General features: G+C 41.9%; 1 protein-coding gene across 1 annotated transcript in view; it reads left to right on the plus strand.

Moving 5' to 3' along the window:
• Positions 1 to 26714, plus strand: part of LOC122809248 (urokinase plasminogen activator surface receptor-like) — a gene marked incomplete in the record, with an annotated part of 361759 nt that overhangs the window by 142564 nt on the left and 192481 nt on the right. The window contains 1 exon segment of the mRNA XM_044080574.1: positions 1946 to 2092. Within this exon segment, the coding sequence (XP_043936509.1) occupies positions 1946 to 2092 (147 nt within the window).

A 26714-nucleotide genomic window follows, 5' to 3' on the forward strand; every position in this document is an offset into this window, starting at 1 on the left:
GTTCACAGATTCTATTCTGTAAATGTGTAACATTCCCCTGCTATGTGATTCCCTTTCATTTCCAGTAGGTGTACTGTTATAGCTCACCTTGTAAATGTAGGGTTGTGTAGAATATCACTGAATTGAATAGGTGATGGCTTCAAACCCCATGAGGCATGTCATTTTGTTTTGATTCCATTCTGTAAACGTAAAAAAAATCACCTGCTATATTCCTGAATGACGTAAATATCCCTCCTCAATGGCATACCTTGTAAATGAGGTGCTTAGTAGAGCATCAGTGAACACAGTACAAGTTCAAATCTGCTCAGGGGTGTAGGTGATTGTTTTCAGGACATTTGCATTATTGTACAGGAACAGTGCTCAAACTCTGCTGATGTCATAACTGGTTTTGGTCAGTGTACATCATTTTACTTTTGTGTACCACCTCTACCTACCATGGGTGGTTTTCACATTTTTCAAGTTTAGTTTTCTATCTGGCTGTATGCATCATACCCCATTTTCCTTTGTCTTCTGCATCCCAGGATTTGTCATCACCTCCCCTTGAAGTCTTGTGTTCATCACTTGTGCTTCTGTTGTCCTACCACTTTCTGCCTAATGATAGAAACCATTTTATAGGGCTGCCATACTTCATTCCACAGTACATTTTTCTGCATTTATGCATCGAGTTGCAAGAATAATGTGTACACAAACACTATCAACTCTGGGTGGTTTTTACCAACTGCCCTGATGGCACATACTTGTTCAATATTTACTACATTCATTATTGGGCTGCAAGTGGGCTCATCATGACATCCCCCTGGGTCCCTACAGCAGCCATGATGAAAAACAGCTCATTGTGCACACTTGCATGGCTGCATGCATTGTGAATGAACTTTGAGGCTCATCACACATACATAGTAAACAGTGTTGACATGGCCTCAATCGCAAATGTGATGCTTTTGAAGGTATGTGTTTCAGTTTGTTATTGTTGGCAGTAATTTTATTTAACTGCATGTAAATACTCTTTTTAGAGAACAAAGTGGTCTCCTTTCTGTATAGCACATGTTTCTTTTCCTTCTTAGTCAGACTTTTTGTGAATTATTAATTTTTAGAGATGGTATCAGATGTGTGTCATCATACTGATATGTGTGTAATAGTGTTGTGTTTATTGTCTTCCTGTTGTGGGTTATTGCTTTTTGTATTTCATGGTTCCAAATGTATACATCATAAAAGTGATGTATTTTTTGTTTTATATAACAAAATTTGTAACATTCTGACGCATTGGATTTAATTAGCATAGTCAGTTTTCCACAAAGGAACTGTTTTTTTTCCCCTCAAGATAAGCTGTTGCGAATTAAGACTAAGAATTACATTTAACAGAAACGTTCAGGTGATTTTCTTATATCTAATTTTTTTGCACTTTGCATTTGAGTTGTTATACCCAGATAATGTGGGATGAACTCTTAAAGCAACACCTGTTATAATAATTCTGTACAGAACTGTAAATTCAGAAATACAGCAGGCATCCAGCCAAAAAGGTTGCAGTGAAAGTTAACTGGTATTCTACCCTACCATGTTACTGAAGTAGATTTTAACTGAGATTAAAATGTGATCATTCAGTAAATGAGATTACATTTTCAATTAGATTTCTGCAACTCACATACAAATAAATAAACAAATCCACAACTGGACAGTGCCATTTCAGTGCCAAGTGTGCTGCATTAGTTGAATTTGAAACTCTAGAAAATATTTTGCCATTGTCTTTGTTTGGGTTTCATATGCAGGAATTTTTGAGGATGTTGTTCAGTATTAAGAAATATACTGATTCTTGCAAGACACCACAGACATGCAGTGCTGCATTTATTGTAATCCACCCAGAATACAATCTTTCTTGTTAAAACATTTTGCTTCTAGGCAGCTTTCTGTCATTGCATAATGAAACAATTATTTTTTTCTCTTCTAATAGGCCGAGCTAAAGTGGAGCTGCTTACAAAAAGCTGCTCTAGCTCTGTAAGTTGCATAGGCAACATGTCATTTACTGCTGCCAGCCTGAGCTACTCAGCCATTACCAACTGCTGCAAGACCAACTTATGCAATGATGGAAAATTTTTCTGTAAGTTCTTCAGTCCATATTAACTTACAAATTGTATGATTTCTGCACAAAACTGGTCAAGGATGGAATGTCCTAAAAAACGTTAATGGCAAACGATCTCATGTTTGCTAATCATTGTAACAATGACAGCAGTAAAAGTATTTAATATCATGCTTCTGTCTTAGTGTTAGGGTGAAATGTGATTCAGGTGTGTTTGCTTGCTTGTAATGTTCTCAGCATATTTGATCTGTGTTCTGTGGATATATTCAGCATGGCTCCAGTATGAGCTGTTTCATGGCTATACCAGAACATTATTTTCAAATAATTTTTGTGCAAATTTTGAGATGTTCCACCATGTGCTATAAGCAACAGAAGTCAGGCCATTTGAAATAAAGCAAGTTATTCTTCTGTCGTGGAGTTCTGATTTAAGGAAGCTTATTGAATTTTACTATAAAGGTTCTCTGCATATTTCCACCATTTTTCACTGCATCTGACTCTTTATGTAACACTATCTCACATGCTGTTGCCTGTAAATACCTGGGCATCTTGCTTGACCCTTCGTTAACCTTCTGTGATCCTGTTGACAATGTTATTTTCAAAGTCGTTAAATGTTTCAAGCTTGCTTATTAATTAACTAACGTTCTCACTCTAAAAAAATGCAATATCCATTGCCAAGAATGTAGCCATTCCTACAACTGAATACATTCCTCTCCTTTCATGAGAAAACACACCTGAAATACCTACAATTTAAACAATAAAGAATATATGCCACTTCCCTGTTTCAGATACTAGAGCCCATCCCAGTATAAACACTGTATCTAAATGCCTCTCTCCAGCTCACCAATCTATATAACCTTTTCACCTTCTCTTATACTTAGGCCTTTGTTTATGTTCTGTGTCACACAGCCTTCCACAAAATTGCAACTCCTTTGTATAATTTCTTTCTGCCTAATGTTACGAACTGTACAAACCGTAAGACATTCAGTGCAACTTCCCAAAGCCATCTCTTCAAATCTTCCTATAAATATTTTGACAGACCTTCTCCCTTAATACCTCTGCCTTTCTTCTTCCCTAATTTTATTCCAGTTTCACTTTCCCTAAAACAGTCTATCATGTGACTCACCAGACCTTCCCTGAATTATTTCAGTTCGTCTCTGTACTGCTGTCTTACTTCCCTAAGGTTTCCTCATTTAATTATTCTGCATTTGAATTCAGAGCTGTATGTAAACTGATGTGTAAAGTGTTGTAAGTTAGTAGTTGTGCAATGTCTGTATTTATGGCCCACATCATGGCTGAAAATAGTCATTAGGCCAGCCTGCATATCTGGCTAACAGATGTTAAACGATGAATGCCTGGATGAATGACTGGGTGGATGGATGACAAGCATGAACTAGGTCTCCTTTAAAGAAGAACTGGCTTCATCACAATTGCTTCATGACGGCTGTAAATTTCTTGCTTTTCATGCTTGCATTTACATCCGTTGAGCACATGATATCTGCACAATGTTTCTGGATAAGGAAAGGTAATGAAAAGAATGCCACTTCCCTACAGAATACGTTGGAATGTGTGGCATTTCAAGGATTACTGAGGTTATCGGGCAGATTGCTATGTCATTCAGCTCTCTGAATGCTTACTGTGATCCAGATATAAATAAAAATGTTTATTTTGGCCTTCAGTATTTCCTTGTAGTACCTCCCATATCAGTAGTACATCACATTTAAAATACAAGCCAGATGAGATCCTAATCTGAATTCAGTGGCATTTTTACACCTGTGGCTCCCTTGAATGTTACAGTTGTTTACATTCACTTTATTTGTATATATATATATATATATATATATATATATATATTTTTAAATATGTTGCTTTACTTAGGGTCACAGTTTTCTATTTTGCTGGAAAATCCTATAAAATTCCCAAATACAAGCTGTATGAGTATCAGTAAAAATAAGCAATTCTTGGAACTGATCATTTAGAGAACAGATTACTTACTCAGCAAAACTTAACAGCTGCTGCTTCTGCTACATCTAGTTTTGGCTACTATTTTTTCTATATTGGGTATCATATTTAATTATACTTATTTAAAGATACATTAATAATGTATACATGATAATTACATAGTATATACATTACTGGTTATTATTATTAATAATTAGTAATCATTAGTAATTAGATACATTAGTAATGTATGATGCATTACATGCACAAAGTACAAGATTAGATCCTGACCTCCAGCCAATGCCTGTTTGGAGTTTGCATGTACTCCCTGTGTCTCTGTGGTGTTCCTCCCACCTCCATCTCAAACTCATAATGAATGAAGCTGTGAGCAGCAGCACAGACTCCACATGGTGCCTATAAAAGGAAAAGTTGTATAGACCACATACTTTGGGCATCTACTGTGGTGCGCAGTATCCTCAAGACAGAAGAACATGGACCACAGACTGTGCACCGTGGCAAGGTTAGCCACTTGACAGTGCAAAATATGGCTGTTGGTGTTTCAGTCATGTTGACTAATGTCACCAAATGTGCATGGGTATTTGGCAGTGATAAGTGGATTGAGGACCCGGCCTACTCTGATCTATGCCAGGGACCCATGCTAATACTGGGTGGGGTGTATGTGCCCCTCTTGGCCCTATTGGTTACTGGCTGGCTGGTGTCCAGTTGCTGAACTTGGGTTACCTGGGATATCTCTGTTGAGTGAAGGTTGGAAGAAAAAACAATCAACTTGTCAAACATGAAGTAAGAACTGATAACACTTAATGTTGGTTCACTGACAAGATGGAGTTTGGGCAGTGCAGCAAATCCACTTGGCTTGAGATCCGAAGTCTACTACTTAGGAGAGGAGGGGAAAAGCTAGAAATGGTGTGGAAATGGTAGTGAGAGAGAGGCTTTGGAAATCAGCGAGGAATGTCATCAGAATTAGTGATGTACTCATGGCAATCAGCCTCCAGTGTAATGATAGGGCAGTATTCATAATTTCAGCCTATGCCCCATAGTAGGTTTGTGATAGTAAGGAAACAAGTTAATTCATACAGCAGTTGCAGGACCTACTAGATAAAGTATGACAACATGAACTGGTATTATTAATGGATGACTTGCATGCACATATCGGCACAGACAGAACAGGGTATGAGGACTGCCTGAGTCCACATGGGTGGGACAACAGGAATAAAGAAGAGGCCATTCTAGACTTCTGTCTGGCAAATGGCTTGATAGTAGCCAACACATGTTTCAGAAAGACAGACAGTCACAAAATCACATACAAGAGTGACCAACATGTAACTGAGGTAGACTTCCTCCTAGTAAGGAAAGGGCACTGGGGTAGAATCAGTGATTGTAAAGTCATCTGCAGTGAAACAGTCAGCCCACAGTGTAAACCACTGGTTGCCACAATCAGCTGCAAGCAGTGGTCACAGAAGGCTCTAAGGTCAACAGAGATCAGCCTGAAGATCTGGAAGTTGACTGGAGAGAAAGTATAACAGCTCAAGTAATTACTCAGGGCTCTAGAACCTAAGAAGAGGAAGAAATAGGTGGAGGAGAAAAAGAATGGCAGATCTTCAAAATAGCATGTGTGAGGACTGCAGAACAGATATGTGGCAGGTAGGGAAATATGGTACATAAGGAAAGCTGATGGTGGAATGCAGAAGTCCAGGAAGTCATCAAAAGAAAGAAAGGAGTGCAGGAAAAAGTGGGAGATAGAAAATGGACCAGGCTATGAAGGAATATTGGTTGGCTAACAAAGAAGCTAAGAAAGAAGTTGCAATCAAATAACTTGGCACTGGACGCACTCTACCAGCTTCTGAAAAGTGACTCAGTAGGTGGCACAAAGAAACTATATCAGGTTGGAAGGCAAAGACAGAAAGATAAATAGATAGTCAGACACCCTTCATAAGAGATGCCAGCAGCAACCTGCTTAATAGTCCACAGGACATCAAAGGTAGATGGAAGGAATATTTCCAGCAGCTTCTGAATGAAGACAAACCCACAGAAGCTGTACTACTACAGATACTGACACAGACACAACCTACAATGAGAGAAGAAGAGAAGCCCACCCTAGAAGAAGTAAGAATAGCACTAAGAAAAATTAAGTCAGGGAAGGCAGCAGGCTCAGATGAGGTCACAGCAGGTATGATAAAGATGCTGGGTGAAAAAGGGGAGAAATGGCTCCTGTGGGTACTCACAGCAGTGTGGAGAGAAAGGCTTATCCCAAATGACTGGAGAATAAGTATACTTGTGTCAATGTACAAGAACAAAGTGGACATCCACAACTGCGGACAGTACAGAGCCATTAAACTCCTGACAATTTGCATGAAAGTTTGGAGAGGGTGACTGATAAAAGGATACACAGAGTAGTAGATAGTAAGATGGGAGATGAGCATTTCAGATACAGATAAGGATGCAGCACAGTTGACCCAATGTTTGCAGGGGGACAGATAGTTGCGAAGAAGCTAGAGATGAGGAAAGAGCCCAGCTAGGTATTCCTAGACTTAGAGAAAGCATATGACAAGGTCCCAAAAAAGCTGATTTGGGCAGGACTGTGGTGGTTTGAAGTCCCAGAAACATTGGTAGAATTAGTGCAGGCTATGTAAAAGGACCCAATGGCTCAAGTACAAGCAGTGTATGGTCTTATAGAGGAGTTCCTAGTGAGAGTGGGTGTGCACCAGGGTTCAGCTCTGAACCCACTGCTGTTCATGTGTTGATGGACTACATTAGCAAACAGGTTGGAGAGGACAGATAAACAAAGTTGCTGTATGCAGTCAATCTGGCATTACAGGCAGACTCGAAACAAGACCTTTAGCAAAGGATAGGGGAATGGAATGCAAAACTGAAGGCACATGGGATGAAACTAAGTACAGATAAGACAGAAGTAATGGCAGCAAATTGGGAAAATCAGAAGAAGCTGATAATTGAGACAGAAGGGAAGCTAGTGGAACAGGTTAATAGTATATGGGAGGAGTGATAGAAGAGAAGAGAAGAGAAGAGAAGAGAAGTCTGAATGAAGAGGGCAAAGCTAGAATCAGAGAGGTTGCAGCCAACTAGCATAGAGTGTCAGATGTAGAGTATGACAGTAGAATGCCCAAGAAGCTGAAAAGTAAGGTGTACAAAACAGTGGTATGACCAGTACTACTGCATGGTACAGAAATCTGGACAGTAAAGGCAGATCAGATGAGGAATCTAGAGGTGATATAAGTGAAGTGCCTGAGTAGGATGCATGCTGTGGGACAGAAGAAGAAATGAGGACATGACAGCAGAAGCCAAAGTAGCTCCAATTGCAGAGAAGATCAAAGAGAACAAATTGCTGTGGTTCAGGCACATGTGCAGAAAAGCAGAAGACAATCTGGTGAAGAAGATTTGGGACAGATAAGAAGAAGGTAAGAGGAAATGACAGCATCTAGCAAAGGGGTGGATGGATTGTAAGATAGAAGAAAAAAAATAACAGAAGTCCAACATCCAAAGCTTTAATAAGGCACAATAAAATAAAGCAAAGTACTTTAGGTGGATGGATTGTGTGAGGGGAAGATTTGTGACAGGCATGAGTGTCAAAGAAGGTGGGAATCGAGAGAGATGGCAACAAAAAATGAGAAAATGTGGGTTGATGATTTAAGGATACATTAAACAGTTATATTGAAACTGATATAACAACTCAAGTAAGCTATTAAACAAGCAAGGGGATTTCCTAGCTTTATAACATTTGTCCAGCCCAGCCAGAAATACAGGTCACTGAAGTATCCAGCAATTAAATTCTGTACCATGTGTGACCTACAATAAATAATGTATTTTAATGGCAATGAGTTCACTTTAAACTATTTTTGCAATGAAACTTAATTAATGGCATAAATGTTGCTGTGACACTCCTTCTTTGGGCCAGTAATCAAGAAGTCTGAATACTCACCACTGACACCAGTCCGAGGTCTGGGTTTCCCTCTCTCTCTCTCTCTCTCTCTCTCTCCAAGTCACTAATAAGACTCCCCACTGGCAGTTATACAGCTATAGAGTTGAGTCGTCAACTGAGTGTCCCAAGCCAAATCCCCCACCACCCTCTCTCTGAAACCAGTGCTGTGTGTCCCTGCTCCAAGTAGCTGACACACACTCTTTGAGATTTGATTTACACACACACACACACACACACACACACACACACACACACACACACACACACACACACACACACACACCTGGGAAAGGCTGGCACAGATTTAGTTACTAGCTATTCCCCTCTGCCCAGACTATAAGGCAGATATTACCACCAGGACACTCCAAAACCAACCACTCTAAGGCTCTTACAAGGGTATCCAATTATACTGAGTAAAATTAATACTAATACAAATGGTAGTGTTTGACCAGTGCATGAAGGCTTTCAAGAGCAGCCACAGTGTCATCAAATAAATATAAGTACACTCAAATGTTAAAATATTCTCTAAAGGACCAGCCAGAATGAAAAGTTTAAATATATTTAATAATAAATAATAAAAAGACATGAAAATACTGACTATCTATTTACAATAAACACCAGAGTTTCAATCACAGGAAATATTAAAAGTAACACAGATGGATAGATTCACATACATACAGAAAAACAGTACTGAACTTATCTCACTATATTTTCCTTGTTGATCTAAAGAATTACTATCCCCTAGTTCACTTACTAAAGCAAGGCCGGTGATGTAGGTGAGGGGTTCTTTTTGTCAGGTTTCAAAAGCAGACTGCTCTGAGACTTCTGTCTCATCTGGTATTAAAACATCATTTCAATGCTGGATTACAGAAATACATCATATACATTTCATCATCTGACTTCTGGTTCCCATACTACCACCCTGTACTAGAAACTGAACCACAATCTTGCACATATGTGTTACCATACACACAGATTGAGATTTGCTAAGATGTGTTATAGCATCTGGAAGCCATAAAACCATTTCAACATTTTCACTCTTCCAGGGTAGCAATTAGTTCATTCTTAAGGGCAATACAGCAGGATTCCTAGTCCTTGCTTTTACAGAAAGATACAGTCTTTATGGCCTATTATTCAAAATTAGATGGACTGAGATTAACATCTTCTCTTCCGGTATCCCTTGCTACAATATATTAATTCCAGCAGTTATTATACAGTCTGATATACATGTGTATTTCTTTTTTTGTCTATCAAGACCCACTGTTGGTACATTTTTTTAACACAAGCAGCATTACAAATACACTTTCAGCACAAGCACCTGTACAAATCAGCTTGATAAACAAATGGCATGTAATTCTTTATAAAACATCAGTTAGCTATGCTGGCATATGTTACACATCCAATGCCCTACTTCTCCTGGCATATCTGGCAATACCTCACATTGTCACATCTCTCTCCCTTTAAAGACTCAAGCTAGTTTCTCAAGTGACCCTGGAGAAATTTTGCTTGAAGGACAACATCCAGTTTGGGAACACATTAACCCATACCCTGTCTTGAGAGCCCATCTGCACTGGCATTGCTGACCCAGGTATGGTGCTGCACTGTCATATCATATGCCTGCAATGCTAGGCTCCACCTTAATAACTTGGCATTTTGCTGGCTGGCTCGATGTAGCCATGTTAAGGGTTTGTGGTCTGTAACTACAGGGAATTTCCTTCCTTATAGATAGGGCCGACATTTCTGCAGTGCCCATACTATAGCTAGACATTCTTTTTCTACACCTGCATAACATTCCTCCATGGGTTGGAGTCTATGGCTGAGATATACAACTGGGTGCACTTCTCCCTCTGAAGAAACCTGGCTGAGTACAGCCCCCATCCCATGGTTTGAAGCATCCACCTGCATAACAAATTCTTTGCTATAATCTGGACTGGTTAACACAGGGGGTCCTCCCAAAGCCCATTTAAACTTTTGGAATGCCTGCTTACAGGCTGGGGTCCACACTACCTTATCTAGCCTGTTTTTGCTTGTCAGATATGTGAGGAGAGCAGCCATTGTACTATAATTGGGAACAAACTTTCTATACTACCCTGCTGTCCCCAAGAATGCCCTCACCTGCTTTTTGATAACAGAGGCAGGACATGCCTGAATAGCTTCCACTTTGGCAGGTTCTGGCCTGATATTACCACCCCCACTCTATGACCAAGGTAGGAGACCTCTGCCATACTCACCTGACACTTACTGGGCTTAATGGTCAATGCAGTCTGCCCAGGACCTCCATGACAAACTAAAGGTGCTATTGACAGGAAAGGCTGTAAATGGCAATATCATCCAGGTAAGCAAGTGCCAGATGGTAGGCTCTAGGCTCTACCAACTGCTGTTTTACCTCACCCTCTAGCCTTCCTTTAGGGGTACACTCTCTATACAGTAACCCTTTGTTTCAGAATACAGAATCCCCTTTTCCATGATAATAAGGTGCCTCGTTAGCTACCTCCCTCAAGCCTGGTAGTGTAGGGTCCGAAAGCTGATCTTGACTCAACTCTGGCTTTGTGACCGTTCCCAGCTCCCTTTACACTGGAAGCCTGGTATCCCCTGACAGCGGTACTTCACTGTCAGCCTGGGTACTTCCACTCAACTCTGTCCAAGGGAACATCAGTACCTACCAGCAACCATGGCTCACCTTCAGACTCACTGATATATGGTAGCTCCCTCCCTGAAATAGGCACTTCACCAGCCCTGGCTTCAAATGAGGGCTTTTTCTGGGTATCCCCCAGGCTACCAGACCCACTTGCCTGTCTCCAAGCTTGACTGCATATAACTGCATGGACACAAGGTACTGCATTATCAAAATCATTCCCTATCAAGACATCTGCAGGGATAACCTCGAACACACCTACTTGTTTGCTTCCTTTTCCACAATCCCAGTCAAGGTGAACCCTGGCCAAAGGCATTTGGAATAGGGCCCCTCCTAAAGCTCTGACTTGAGTGGATTGCCCAAGCAAGTACTGCTCCTCTTTAACCACTGCAGTCTTAACAGTGGTTATGTCAGAGACTGTGTCTCTCTTAGCAGTTGCATGCCTTTTATCCATTAAGATAGGATAGAACCTCCGGTGATAGTTTGGTACCCCTGTTGTCTCCAGACAACTTACCATTGACATACTGTTATTCCCACTTGATGACTCCCCCACCTTTTTTCCCCACCTTGCTTTCATGGACATCTATATGATACATGGCCCCACTGTTTACATTTAAAACATCTAACCCTTGATCTTGAACTAGTAGCTTTCCCTGTTACTGGTGGACTCTGTTGTTGTGGTTTAGGCTGCCAGCCATAGGTTCCCTTATATCCATGTGCAGCACTGAGTATCCCCTTCCTGTGCAGTGATGCTCTGCTTGCTAAGTAGAGATCCCCTCATCTGCAGTGTTACACTCTCGGTATGCCACCAAAAGGTCTGCCAGCCCTTCAAAAGTGCTGACCTGTCACCCACTCACCCACCTATGAAAATAAGAGCTTAACTCAGCAATACACCAAACACTAATACATGCGGGAGATGCAATTATACAGCCAAACTGGAGGCTAAGCTCTCTCAACCCAAGACTGGACCAGGCAGTCAACAGGAGAAGGGAATTACTTGCATCACACCACCAATCTCACATAGACCTATAAAACCAGCACCGGCAAAAAACACATATAAATACACAAAAACATACTCAGAGGCTCTAAATAAAAATCTGCAAAAGCAACAGAGACCTCCTAAGCAGACATCCAAGCAACCTCCACCCCCCAACACAAACCATGAAACACATACTTCACAAAACCAGTGTGCCACACAATCACAGCCCTTAAGGCAAAATAACCTACCAAACACACTAGTAATAGGTGACTCTATAGTCAGGTACACTGATGTCGCACTCACTAGGCTGAACAAGGAGAAGGTTACTGTTAGCTGCCTGTTGGGTGCCAGGATCCACCACATAACACAAGCACTCAGGTCACTCCAGAACAAGTACAAATATGACTCTGTCATTGTCCATGTTGGTGTGAATGACCTGAGCTGTACCTCCCTGGACTACATGAAAAGAGACATGGAGTAGCTCTCTGATCACGTAGCCCAGACCGGTATGACCCTGGCCCTGAGTAGCATCCTACCCTCACCAAGAATGATACCATGGTATAGAGAAAACATTATCAATTTCAACAATTGGCTAAGCTTCTGGTGTCATTCAAAGGGGATCCAGTGTCTGTCAGCCTGGGATGACATGTTCGACAAGCTACGCTGCTTCGCTAGAGATGGCTTGCACCTGTCACCCTTAGGCTTTTGAATACTGGCCAAGGCTCTTGCCACCCCCATAGTGCCTTTTTTAGGCAAGGCTCAAAAGACAAACCCACCACCGTAAATAGCACAAGTAACAAAAAACTGAGAGTAATGCTACTCAATGCCAGAAGTCTAAACCTCAAAATGCATGCACTCAAGGCACGCCTCAGTATGGAGAACATCGATATCTGTGCAGTAACAGAAACCTGGTTTAAGGCTCCAGAGAGCACTCCAGCACTACCAGGCTACAACTCATACCATACATTTCAGCCACAAAACTTGGACCAAAATACAAAAGGAGGGGGAGTATCTATATTCATCAAGGATACCCACACCTCCAGGTTAGTGGCACAGCACGATTCTTCAGAGATCATCCACGTGCAACTAACAATGGGCAAAACTGCTATTCAAATTATAGCTTGCTACAGATCACCCACCATGTCCAAGGACCCTCATTCCACATTCCTGGAAACACTGGAAACATAAAGGTCCTACCAAACACCCTGATATTGGGTGATTTTAATTACCCAAACATTAACTGAGAGAATTACTCAAGTACAAACTCCCTTGCCCAACATTTCCTAGAATTTATAAACTCAAATGCCCTGGATCAATTGGTCAACACCCCCACCAGAGGTGACAACATATTGGACCTGGTCATCACCAACATGTGCGACTGGTGTTCCACACTGGAGGTCAACCCCTCGCTGGTTAGATCTGACCATAAACTAATCACTCTGGATATCCACATTCCACCAGCACCCCCAGTCAAAGAAACCATCATGAAAAACTTTTCAAAAGCAAACTTCGCGTTACTTAAGACCAAGGTGGGAAGTTTCAAAGCTCCCATGCTAAAGGATAACACTGTCCAAGCTGCAAAATCCTTCACTAATGCACTCTACAGGCACCTACAAGAATGTATGGATCATGCTATCCCAAACAAAACCAAGACTCTCTCCTCAAAGAAAAGGAAACCTGTCTGGTGGACCCTGGCCATAAATAAGCTATGCAATAGAAGGAGAAGGAAACTAATACAGAAAAGAGTAAAATCCCAAAAAGGGAAGACATCCCTGATCAGTATCAACAAGAAACTACATTCCTTCATAAAATCGTCCAAGGCTAGCTTTGAAAGAAAAATTGCCATGGACTCCAAAGATAACCACAAGGCATTCTTTAGCTATGTCAAGAATCTAAGTGGCAATTCTCAGATCTGCTCGGAGTTAGTGCAGAATGGCACAAAATACACTGAACAAACCGATATAGCCAACATCCTGATGGACAGGTTCAGTGCAAACTTCACCCCCCTCTCACCCCCAAAAGGGCCCATTACTATACCAGCAAAATGTAGTGCCCCTGAAATCACAGACACTCAGGTTAAAACAGCCCTCTCAAAAGCCAAAAACACAGCATCAATGGGACTGGACGGTGTCCCAGGCGGCATCCTACACAAGCTCAAAGATGATCTAACCCCTCACCTAAACACATTGTTTAAACTCAGCCTCTCCACAGGCAACATGCCCACAGAGTGGTGCACATCAACAGTTATTCCACTCCACAAAGGTGGAGCCACAACGGACCCCGGGAACTATCACCCTATAAGCCTGAGTAGCTTGGTCTGCAAAGCTATGGAGTGCATCATCATGGATCTCATTAACAGAGACATTGGAAACCTCCAAACACTGAACCCTACCCAGTTCGGCTTTGTTGAGGGCAGATCATGCCTCCTAAACCTAGTGGACTTCTTTGAGAAAAATACCAAGGCTATAGACAAGGGAAAGATGGTCCACACAGCCTACCTAGACCTCACAAAGGCCTTCAACACCATTCCCCACTCAGGTATTATAGACAAGCTCACCAGCCTGAACATATACCCCTACGTCACGAGATGGGTTGAAAACTGGCTCACAGACAGAAACCACATGGTAAGTGTTGTGGGAGTTGGTCTGACTCTAAACCGGTTACAAGTGGCGTTTCCCAGGGCTCAGTCCTAGGACCCCTCCTGTTTGGCATATACTTCTCAGAGGTATAGGCAAGCACAGGAGGACTATGGCTGACCAAGTTCACAGACGACTGCAAACTAGGGGCTATAATTGACTCTCTGGCTGACACAGACATAATCCAAAAGTGTCTCACTTTGACAGATACCTCGTGTCAAAACCATGGCCTCAAGTTAAATGCCAAAAAGTGCATAGTCATCCCCTTTGGAAAAAACAAAGTACACACAAACTACCACATAGGTAGTAACCCCCTAAATATGGAAAACATAATAAGGGATCTGGGGATCCAAGTAGGTAGTAACTTCTCCTTTGATAATCATATTGCCAAAGTGGTTAGAAAATCATTCTATGTGGCCCACCTAATCATAAAAGGGTTTGCATCCAGATCAAAAGAGGTCATTGGGCCCCTCTACACATCACTCATCAGACCCATCATAGAGTACAATGCCCCATTTGGGATGTACCTTACAAGACACCTGCAACAACTGGAAAGACCACAGAAGTACCTCACCAAGAGGATCACTGGCCTCAAGCAGATGCCCTATGCAGCTCGACTGAAGAAACTCCAGCTGTACTCGGTTGCATACCGCCTACTCAGAGGCGATCTCTGCCTGACATACAAGGCCATGCCCAACCCAGAATTGATGGACATGCTCCACCTAAAGAAAACCATATCCCCTCGAGCCACATGCTCCAGGGATCTAAACCTCACCACAACAATAAATAGGAAGTGCTGGAGGGATAGATTCCTGTCCCAGAAACTTCCGATGCTCTGGAACAATATTCCAATCTACATTAGGCAGAGCTCCTCGCTAACACTCTTCAAGAGAAACCTTGACGAGTGGATGGGAAACAGAAAGTTTACCCCAGGGATCACTTCAATGGCTCTGCTGGACAGAGGCACAGGGAACTAATCTAAGGGGGTGGTGAAAGCCAATACTTTCCAGCTAGGCTTATAAATGCCTTCAGGCAGATAGCCTAGTACCTACCTATGAACCTATATAATCACATACACTTTCATCTGCCTTGTGTCTATGCTCACAAAATCTTTTTCTGTAAGATTCAGGTGTTAACTTAAAACACTCCAGTAAACATTATTTTACTTTAACATAGCTTAAACAATCAATATCAGACAATTTAGAAACAGCAGTTACAGCTTTACTATGGAGTAAGGGGGTCAGGAACCATACCCAGAGCCCTTGGTCAACATTATACTGCTTACATACTCTTTGAAATATATGAAAAAGTTATCACCCTCTGTAAACTGTGGAAGAAATTTACTGACCTTTATTGCTTCTGGGGTTCAGTTATTCCCTCCCCCATTACCACCATGACCCTGTTGAAGGGTCAGCATCTCCATTTCATGTTGATGCTGCTTCTCATTTTCTTTGGCCTTCAAATGCTACAGTCTCTCTGCTGATTCTAATTCTGTCTGTTTCTCCTTTACTTTGGCCTACAAACACCGCAGTTTCACTATTGATTCTAATTCCAAATGTTTGTCCTCCAGTTCAAGGCTCTTTAACTCCAGATGGCTTTTTAAGTCCTCTGAGGAAAAGGTGAACTGTCTTGTTGCTGAGGGCTGCAAATTCCTATCACTAGACTGGTTATCCTTCTGGTTGCTGGTCTGAGCTGTGAATATGGCTAAAATAATTTCCTCTTTAGTCAAATTGGCATGCACCAGTCATTTGGCTTCACACACCTTGGCCAGCTGGTTCTTTTTCAGCCTGCCATAATCATCTGTTAACATCTTTGCCTGCTTTCCCTGACTAAACTAAATTTACAAAAATAAATAAAACTGTTGTGAAAATGAAACTTTGTATGTTTACCTTGTTCTTGCTGGGAGTACACACACTTTTAGTGACAACTGCCTACAGGATACAGAAGTTCAATTAATAACCCACCACTTCCACCAATATGTGATGCTCCTCCTCTGGGCCAGTAATCAGGGAGCCTGAATCCTCACCACTGACACTGATGAGGGATGTTCACTTGGAACAAAGATAGATACACACAGTATTTCCAGATAGCTCTCTGCACCAAGTACAATTTCCCTTAAGAACAGACAGGGAACACACTCAGTCCGGGGTCTCCATTGTAAGTCTGCACCCTTAGTGGGTATGTGGACTATATGATCCAAGGTGTTTGAATCTCTGGGGTTGCACTTTTGGGATCAAGTATGAATCCCAGTTTAAAGTGGGATAGTTACTGTCACCCATGAGTATGGATGTGGGTTGAATGATGAGTGTCTCCAAAGTATGAGTTTTGGGTTTCCTGGGTCATACAGAGGGACCTATAGCTTACAAGGATATGCTATGGGAGTTTGCTTATAGTAATTTGGACATGGAGAAGCTCAAGTGTATCATCATGTTTGACTAGCTTTAAGGTGAGCTTGTTTTTGATGAATATTGAGACACCTCCAACGTTAGTCCCTGCCTGTACAGTTGCTGGTCTAAATGTATGAAGGCATTTTAGCCTTGCACTGCTGAGGTGTCTCCACGGCTTTAAAACATGTCTCATTAACTGCGCAGATGTGTGCATCCTCCAGGGTCAGGAGGGCTTGGAAAAAGTGAAGTTTCCTGTTAAGACTCCTGGTATTGAGCAGTAACAACTTTAGATTCCCATTAATTGTTTTTGTTATGTCAGATGGTATGTCAGTTTGACTTTGTCTAACAATGGCACTTTTGGGGAGGAAAATGTCTTGGCTAATATTCAAAACCTACAAAATACAGATACAGGCCATCCCTGCAAAAGCAACATGGTTTGTTGACCACGTCCTCCCATCCTGACAAATATTGCACTCCCTTTATCTATTTATTTAATTGACATTTATTTATCAGGAAAGTCTGACTGGGATAACGTACCAGTTTCTGCAGAGAACCAGAGAGAAAAGCTCCATGTTGACATAACATAATTATATTTAATAAAGTTATTACAAAGAGTAACACTAAAGAATGATATATTAAAGTAAAAATTCAGCTTCGATTTACAGTGTGAACCTATGCATACATAGTGCAACTATTTGGACAGCTGTAACAAGTTGAAAAAGAACATTGTCAATAGATAAGTGCTCACAAATTTCAGTTCATAGAGATGAAATTAAACACACTGAGTATACTCTTTGGAATAGAGATCATTAGATCATATAGCCTAGGCAAATATATATTTGATATTTGTCTAAGAAACATATTTTACTAATCTCTTCTCTTAAATATAGTCAAAGTATGCTGGTGGCAGAAGGAGGGAGGGACTAGTTCAGCCTGGGATAGCTTTGGAATGACACTAGTAGCTAAGCCAATTAATAAAGTCAACCATCTTCTGTTCATGCTGTGACATCATCCTTGGTGAAAGTAGAATGCTGCTTAATGCAAGGCTGGGACATATAGTCTAAGAGCTCCATAATATCTCTCTTTACATAGTCCAAGGAGGTATGTCTAAGTTGTTAACACCCACATAGTCTATGATAGACTCATACTTGTACTTGGGGTTAAATGAACCGAGTGCATGAGTGATATGTCAGATCCTGGGCCCTGATAGGAAGCTGACTATAACTGTCTCCTTGTTTAGTCTGGTGAACAGGATGGGTCTATGTCATAAAATCGAGTGTTCATCTCCACGAACCTCCATTCATTGAGCTGAAAACAGTGAACGTGCAATTCAGCGAATGTGAACACCAGTGGATTTCTAAAACAGAGAATGGCATAAGTTGGCCAACATTACAATCATCAGACAAACTGCAGTATGTCAAACCCACCCAGGTGGGAGACTGTACCCCCCCCACTCCCCCAACTATATCTATTAACTTCGAGATCACACTACAGTGGGGAAAAGGGCAAATTTCCTGATGTTGGCCAAATAATGCCATGCCCTGTTTTAGAAATTCGCTGAAGTTCACTTTCTCTGTTTTCAGTTCGATGAATGGAGGTTGTTGGAGTTGAACATTTGATTATATGACACAGACCCAGCAGGACATCTGCGTGTCTCAATACGGATTCTCCTAGGACCAGAATTTTGGGTTGCTTCTGATTTAAAAGCCTGTGTTTGCCCTTGTTTCCTGCCTTACCTGTTACTAGTCTAGTCCAGGTACTGATTTACTGTATCCAGGACTCTTTGTAAGCTTCTGAGCCCCCAAGCCTTTCCGTGTTGGAGGGAAGCCTTCTAGCTTATCAGTGGGAGTGGTAAGCATTAGGTAGCCTATCTACCACAAGAGGAGTGGTTCCTGGCCCAGAAATTGTAGCTATTGGCTGTTTGAGCAGTTTTTTTTTCATCTCTTTCAACTTTCTGGTTTGAAAGCTGCACTTGCGCCTGTTTCCCACCTTTCCTATAACTAGCCTAGTCCAGTTACAGAGTTGCTGTATCCAGGATTGTTAGTAAGCTTCTGAGCCCCCCCAAGCTTTTCTGTGTTGGAGAGACGCCTTCTAGCTTATCAGTGGGAGTGGTAAGCATTAGATAGCCTATCTACCACAAGAGGAGTGGTTCCTGGCTCAGGAATTGTAGCTATTGGCCATTTGGGCAGTTTTTTTTTCCATCTCTTTCAACTTTTCGGTTTGAAAGCCACACTTGCGCCTATTTCCCACCTTTCCTATAACTAGTCTAGTCCAGATACAGAGTTGCTGTATCCAGGACTGTTGGTAAGCTTCTGAGCCCCGCGAGCCTTTCTGTGCTGGAGGAAAGCCTTCTAGCTTATCAGTGGGAGTGGTAAGAACTAGGTAGCCTGTCTACCACAAGAGGAGTGGTTCTTGGCCCAGAAATTGTAGTTTATTGACCATTTGGACAGTTTGTCCATCTCTTTCAACTTTCTGGTTTAAAAGATCACACCTGCACTTGTTACCCATCTTTCCTGTAACTAACCTACTGGAAAGCACTAGAAAGCCTTAAACTGATACAAGCCTTCTAGCTTAGAAGAAAGACTTTGGAGTGATTAAGTATCAGTTTTCTGTACTTTCTTGCTGTACTTAATTTTTTTCCGCCTAAATGCCAATTTTCCAGCATTTATTGTGATTCAAAAGCTTGCTTTTTTCACATATTGTACTTATTTGACTGCCTGCACTTTTAAAAAGTCATTTTTTGTTTAAATAATTTGTTTAACTGTTGTAGGCTACACACTAAAGTGTGATAGCCTTTTCTGATCGTTTGTAGTCATTTTAAAGCTGTTTTTAGTGTATTTTTTACTGTTTTTGCCTTATCTTTTAAAAGAGAAATTCCTTGTTTCCCACCTTTTTAAGCTAGTATAGTCCAGTTATCAGGCTAGTGCTGAATTCAGGGCTGTGTTACAAGTTTCTGAGTTGTCCATACCTTACTTGGATAGAAGTAAGTTTCTCTGTTCACCTGTGAGAGAGGGGAGCTTTGAGCAGCCTATCTGTGCCTGGAGGAGTGGTTCCAGCCCAGAAGTTAGTAGTTTATTGGCTATTTTGGGCTAATTTCTATCTCTTTCATTTCCCTGCTATAAAAACAGCATTTGCATGGTTTTGTGCACCGGGCAGTGCCGGTTAGCTAGGGTTAAATTATTCTGGGCTCCACTAAGTCTCCTCTTCAGTTTTTCCCTCAAAACTAGTCTAACTCTCAACCTAAGCACTCAAAAAGCATCCTACAGCCCAGCACTTGCTCAGACCTAATAGCAAGCACTAATATATCCTGACACTTGATTGCCCACCAGGGCAAGGCTCTTTATTCACCCCTCACCAACCAAGGGACTAAGCAGCTCACCCTACTATTCAGGCATGACCAAGGGGCAATTTCAGGTGTGCTCTCCAGTCCAGTTGGTGAATCTGGCTATCCTGAGGCAATTTTACAACTGCCTCATGTACACTGACATCCCTCTCCTCCTACCACAAAACACTAACATATGCGAGAGATGCAATTATACAGCCAAACTGGAGGCTAAGCTGTCTCCACCCAACACTGTAACAGACAGTCAAGAGGAGAAGGTTAACATATGCACCACTCCTCCAGCCACACATAGACCTACTAAACCAGCACTGGCAAAAAATACACATAAATACACAAAATCATACTTGGAGGCTCTAAATAAATACCTGCAAAAGCATCAGAGACCTCCAAAGCAGACACCCATACAACCTGCACCTCCCGTCAAAAACCAGACAGCACATAAAACACAAAATCAGTGTGCCGCACAATCACAGCCCTTAAGGCAAAATAACATACCTAACACACTAGTAATAGGTGACTCTATAGTCAGGCACACTGACTTGGCTGGACAAGCATAAGGTTACTGTTAGCTGCCTGTCAGGAGCCAGAATCCGCCACATAACACAAGCACTCAGGTCACTCCAGAACAAGTACAAATATGACTCTGTCATTGTTCATGTTGGCGTGAATGACCTGAGATGTGCCTCCCTGGACTACATGAAAAGAGACATGGAAGAGTTCTCTGATCATGTAGCCCAGGCTGGTATGACCCTGACCCTGAGTAGCATCCTGCCCTCACCAAGAATGATACCTCAGTATAAAGAAAAAAATGATCAATTTCAACAGTTGGCTAAGCTTCTGGTGTCATTCAAAGGGGATCCAGTGTCTGTCAGCCTGGAATGACATGCTCGACAAGCAGCATTGCTTCACAAGAGACAGCTTGCACCTGTCACCCCTAGGCTTTCGAATACTGGCCAAGGCTCTTGCTGCCCCCATAGTGCCTTTTTTAGGCAAAGCTCAAAAGTCAAACCCACCTCCATAAACAGCACAATTAACAAAAAACTGGGGGTTATGCTACTCAATGCCAGGAGTTTAAATCTCAAAATGCACATGCTTGAAGCACTCTTCAGTGTGGAGAACGTCGACATCTGTGCAATAACTGAAACCTGGTTCAAGGCTCCAGAGAGCACCCTAACCCTACCGGGCTACAACTCGTACCACATGTTTCGGTCACAGAACATGGACCGAAGCACAAAAGGAGGGTGTGTATGCATGTTCATCAAGGATACCTACACCTCCAGGTTAGTGGCTCAGCATGATACCTCTGAGATCATCCATCTGCAACTAACATTGGGCAAATCTGCAATGCAAATTGTGGCCTGCTACAGAACACCCTCCATGACCTAGGACCACCACTTCACCTTTCTGGAGACACTGGAAAACATGAAGGTCCTACCAAACACCCTGATATTGAGCGATTTCAATTACCCTACCATTAAATGGGAAAACTATTGGAGTACAAACTCCCAGGCCCAGTGCTTCCTGGAATTCATCAACTCAAATGCCCTGGATCAGCTGTAAACTCCCCTACCAGAGATGAAAACATATTGGACCTGGTCATCACAAACATGGGCGACAGGTGTTCCAAACCAGAGGTCAACCCATCACTGGTTAGATCAGACCATAAACTAATCACTCTGGATATCCACACACCACCACCACCCCCAACTAAGGAAACCACAGTAAAAAACTTTTCTAAAGCAAACTTCACCTTAAGACAGAGGCGGTAAGTTTCACAGCCTCCACGGTAAAGGATAATGCTTCCCAAGATGCAGAAACCTTTACAAATGCACTCTATGAGCTCCTACAAGGATGCATGGATTGTGCCATCCCTAGCAAAACCAAGACTCACTCCTCTAAGAGAAGGAAACCAGTCTGGTGGACCCCTGCCATAAACAGGCTATACAATAGAAGGAGGAAACTAGTTCAGAAAAAAAGCAAATTCCAAGAAGGAAAGACATTCCTGATCAGTATCAGTAAGAAACTAAGGTCCCTCATAAAATCATCCAAGGCTAACTTCAAAAGAAAAATAGCTAAGGATTCAAAAGATAACCACAAAGCCTTCTTTAGCTATGTTAAGAATCTAAGTGGCAACTCGCAGATATGCACTGAACTAGTGCAAAATAGCACAAAATATATTGAACTTACTGATATTGCCAACATCCCTCTCACCCCCAAAAGGGCCCACAACAATACCAGAAAAGTATAGTGTCCCAGAAATCACAGACACACAGGTGAAAATAGCCCTTTCAAAAGCCAAAAACACAGCGTCAGTGGAGCCAGATAGTGTCCCAGGCTGCGTCTTGCACAAACTACAGAACGAACTAACCCCCCCCCACCTAAACACATTGTTTAACCTCAGCCTCTCCACAGGCTACATGCCCATAGAATGGTGCACAGCAGTGGTTATTCCACTCCACAAAGGAGGGGGCAACAACTGACCCTGGTAACTATCACCCCATAAGCCTGACTAGCCTGGTCTGCAAGGCTATGGAGCGCATCATCATGGAACTCATTAACAAAGACATTGGGAACCTGCAAAAACTTGACCTAACCCCATTCGGCTTTGTTAAGGGCAGATCATGCCTACTAAACCTGGTTGACTTCTTCAAGACAGTCACCAAGGCCATAGATGAGGGAAAGGTTGTTCACACAGCCTACCTTGACCTCGCCAAGGCTTTTGATACCATTCCCCACTCGGGTATTACAGAAAAACATACCAGCCTGAACATAAACCCCTACATCACAAAATGGGTTGCAACTGGCTTACAGACAGAACTCACACGGTAAGAATAGCAGGCTCCAGGTCCAACTCTAAACCAGTCACAAGTGGTGTCCCACAAGGCTTGGTCCTGGGACCCCTACTATTCAGCATATACTTCTCAGAACTACAGGAGGACTATGGCTAACAAAGTTCACCGATGACTGCAAAATGGGAGCCATAACTGACTCTCTGGTTGACACGGACATCCTCCAAAAGGGCCTTACTGAGACAGACACCTGGTGTCAAAGTCATGGCCTCAAGGTTAATGCCAAAAAATGCATAGTCATCCCATTTGGGAAAAACAAAACACCCACGAATTACCACATAGGTGGCAGCCCCCTTAATACAGAAGAGGTAATAAGAGATCTGGGGACCCAGGTAGATAGTAATCTCTCTTTTGACAATCATATTGCCAAAGTAGTTAGGAAATCCTTCTATGTGGCCCATCTAATTACTAAAGGGTTTGCATCTAGAAATAAAGAGGTTATAGTGCCCCTCTACTCGTCACTCATCAGACCCATCATAGAGTACAATGCCCCATTTGGGATGTACCTTACAAGACACTTCCAACAGCTGGACAGACCACAAAAGTACCTCACCAAGAGGATTACTGGCCTCAAACATATGTCCTATGCAGCCCGACTGAAAAAACTCCGGCTGTACTCAGTGGCATATCGCTTACTCAGAGGTTATCTCTGCCTGACTTACAAAGCCATGTCCAACTCAAAATTAATGGACATGCTCCATCTAAAGAAATACAAGTCATTGCGAGCCACGCGCTCTAGTGAGCTAAACCTCACCACAACAATAAATAGAACATGCTGGAGGGATAGATTCCTGTCACAAAGACTCCCCATTCTTTGGAACAAAATTCCAAATTACATCAGGCAGAGCCCCTCACTAACACTCTTCAATAGAAACCTTGACGAGTGGATGGGTAACAGAAAATACACCCCTGGGATCACTTCATTGGCTCTGCTTGACAGAGGATCAGTTAATTAATCAATGGGATGGCGAAAGCCGACACACTCTGGCTAGGCTTATAAATGCCCTTGGGCACATAGCCTAGTACCTACCTATGAACCTATAGAGGTATGTCTTATTGGCTTAGAGATGAGACAACATAGGTTGTGGCGGTATATATCTTGTCGGGTGTTGTTTTTGTGGATTGTTCATGTGGTTGCTGAGGACTTTTTTTTGTGTGTGTGCAGTGTCTGAAAGGTCTTTGTGGTTTAGGGTGATTACATTTAAGAGCCTCAGCATATGTGGGTCTATGTGACTGATCTGTACCATGTGAGGTGGGTGACGAGTGTGAGCGACTGACAACCTGTTTAGTAGTGTAATTGCTTGTAAATGAAAGCCTTGCTTCCAATGGCATTATGTAACTACATGGCTTATAAACTGAAGCAGAATGGCACAGATAAGCTGGTGACCACAATATATGACAAAACAGCCAAGGATACAGCAAGCAAAAGCTTTAATAAATCCAGTGTAAAGAACAATGCCAAATAAATCCAAATGTTTTAAGCACTTTTGTCTTTGTTTAGTCAGAGACTTCTTCAGAAACATTTCCATTAAAAAAAGTAGTTTAAATATAAGAGCTAATCAATATCTCACCCCCATGACACTGAGATAAATATAGACATTCTTTCATGTGAGAAAAGTTTTAAAAGTACCATAGGAGAATAGTTAAGAATAATGGTAGGACTGTCACCTGAATGTATTACTTTAAATGTTTGTAAGCCAGCATTTTCTTCTGACATGATGTTTGTTTTTCTTTCGGCTTTTCCCAGTTAGGGGTCACCACAGCAGAACTCCAGCCCACTAATGATTGGCAGTAGATTTTTTTTTATGGGTGCCGAGGTGCCAGCTCGACACCCAACCTTCAACGAAGGCATGCCCATTCAACACATGTCTTTCGAATGCCACTCGACCGCAGGGAGGACATACAGACTCCACACAGAAGGTGCTCCAGCTGAGAATCGAACAGGAGAACCTCTTGCTGTGAGGCAACAACGCTACTGCTGCACTACCTTCTTTGAATTATGGGCTACAAATTAATTCTGCTGTGTCTCATTTTTAGATTTTTTTCTAGTTGTTTTCCTTCCTCATTCAGTTGAGTGTGAAACTGTAATGAATCCCTTAAAGCAGCTGTTTTAGAGAAGTCCACATATCCCTTTTTATCTCTGATCCTGCTCATGTGATAGCGAGTACATTGGCCACTTATAAATGTCTGCACAGGTTACTATGACTCAAGTTCCTATCATTTCATTAGAAGTAGTTCTGGGTTGTGCTGTACAACCTTTCATAAATGAAGTATTTTTCAGAAACCTCATTCATGAAATCACTGAGGACCTCCTGAAAATGACCAATGTGTCTTCCACCAATAAAGACTATGTTAAACCTGCTGGGTCATTTAAGAAAAATAAAGCATCTGAATACCACAGAATACCAATGAAGCTCCATATTACTTTGGGCAAGGTCATCAAGCTTTTCATAAATAAACTACCAATTCTACTCCTCAGCATTATTTTCTATTTTCCTCCAGGCTTTACAGGTGGGATGAAGATTCTCTGTATCTGCTAGGCTTAGAGTAACATTGCTAAGAAACATCCAATTATAGACCAATAAAAAGAGGCAATATTCTAGAATTAATTATTTAATGACATTTGTTCACCAGGGTAGTCTAGGGCGGCCATGGTGGTGCAGTGGTTAGCATTGCCGCCTCACAGCAAGAGGTTCTCCAGTTCAATTCTCGGCTGGGGTGCCTTCTGTGCAGAGTCTGCATGTCCTCCCTGTGGTCATGTGGGTTTCCTCTAGGTGCTCCAGTTTCCTCCCACATCCCAAAGACATGCTGTAGGTGGATTGGACACTCAAAATTGGACCTAGTGAGTGTGTGCTTGTGTGTGCCTTCTGTGGAAGGTTGGGTGCCGGGCTGGTAACTCAACACCGTAAAACTCCACTGCCAATCATGAGCTGACAGGTGATTCACTGTGGCGAAAGCCAGAAGAAGAAGTTCAACAGGGTAGTCTGACTGGGGAAGATCCCCTTTTCAGCAAAGGCCCAGGGAGAAAAGCTCCATCAGAAGTAGGAAGCATGTATAGTGTAAATATGACAGACAGAAATAACAATACAGGTGATACAGCTTACAATCCTGTATGATACAAAGAATTGTAAAACCAGGTACAAAAAAATCAATTATGCACAATAACCAAGAAGAATATATATTTTTTATTTACATAGAAAGTATTCTAGTGGTAAATTCATGTATTAGAAATAACTTATTTACATCTTATAGTAGAGATACTTGCAGTGGTATGTGGTTAATGACAGTAAGGAAAGAGGCAAAGAGATTATTTCTAGACGTGTGAGTGTGATTGCAAAACTTGGGGGTGGGGGGAAAAGAGGAAGAAGTGTGTATGAAAGATTGGTGTATGATACAGTTATTAATAGTGATAAGTAGCAGCCAAGAGGGAATATTAGTGATGGTAGTTATAATGACAAGGTGAAAATTGGGTGAAATAAGTGTTGGACTTAGACAGGAGCAGAGACAGGTATTAGGGAGGTGAGATTTTAAATAGGTTTTGAAGGTAGAGATATTTGGGGAGATTTGACTGGCATGGGGATTGAGTGATTTAGCTGCATGGCTGTATTAAGACTAAGGCCAGGTAGACTGTGTGGTTTGTAGACAGAGAGTAGGTTTCTGTCATTAGCTCAGAGTGCACAAGTTGGTACATAGCTTTGCAGGAGAGTGGAAAGGGCAGGGCAGTTAGCAGGTTTATGCAGGAATTTGTAGACTGTTATGAGTTGAGTAAAAATGAGGTGGTGGTATAGTTCCAAACAATTTAGCTCTTTTAAAGCTAGGCAGTGGTGGGTACTATAGGATTTGCCAGCAGCAAAGCAAGCAGTTTTGTTGTAGTATTATTCTAATTTGTTAAGAATGGAGGTTTGCAGCGTAGTGAACACA

This window comes from Protopterus annectens, chromosome 8.part0, assembly GCF_019279795.1.
Source record: "Protopterus annectens isolate FY-2018-M chromosome 8.part0, PAN1.0, whole genome shotgun sequence".
Classification (NCBI taxonomy): domain Eukaryota; kingdom Metazoa; phylum Chordata; order Ceratodontiformes; family Protopteridae; genus Protopterus; species Protopterus annectens.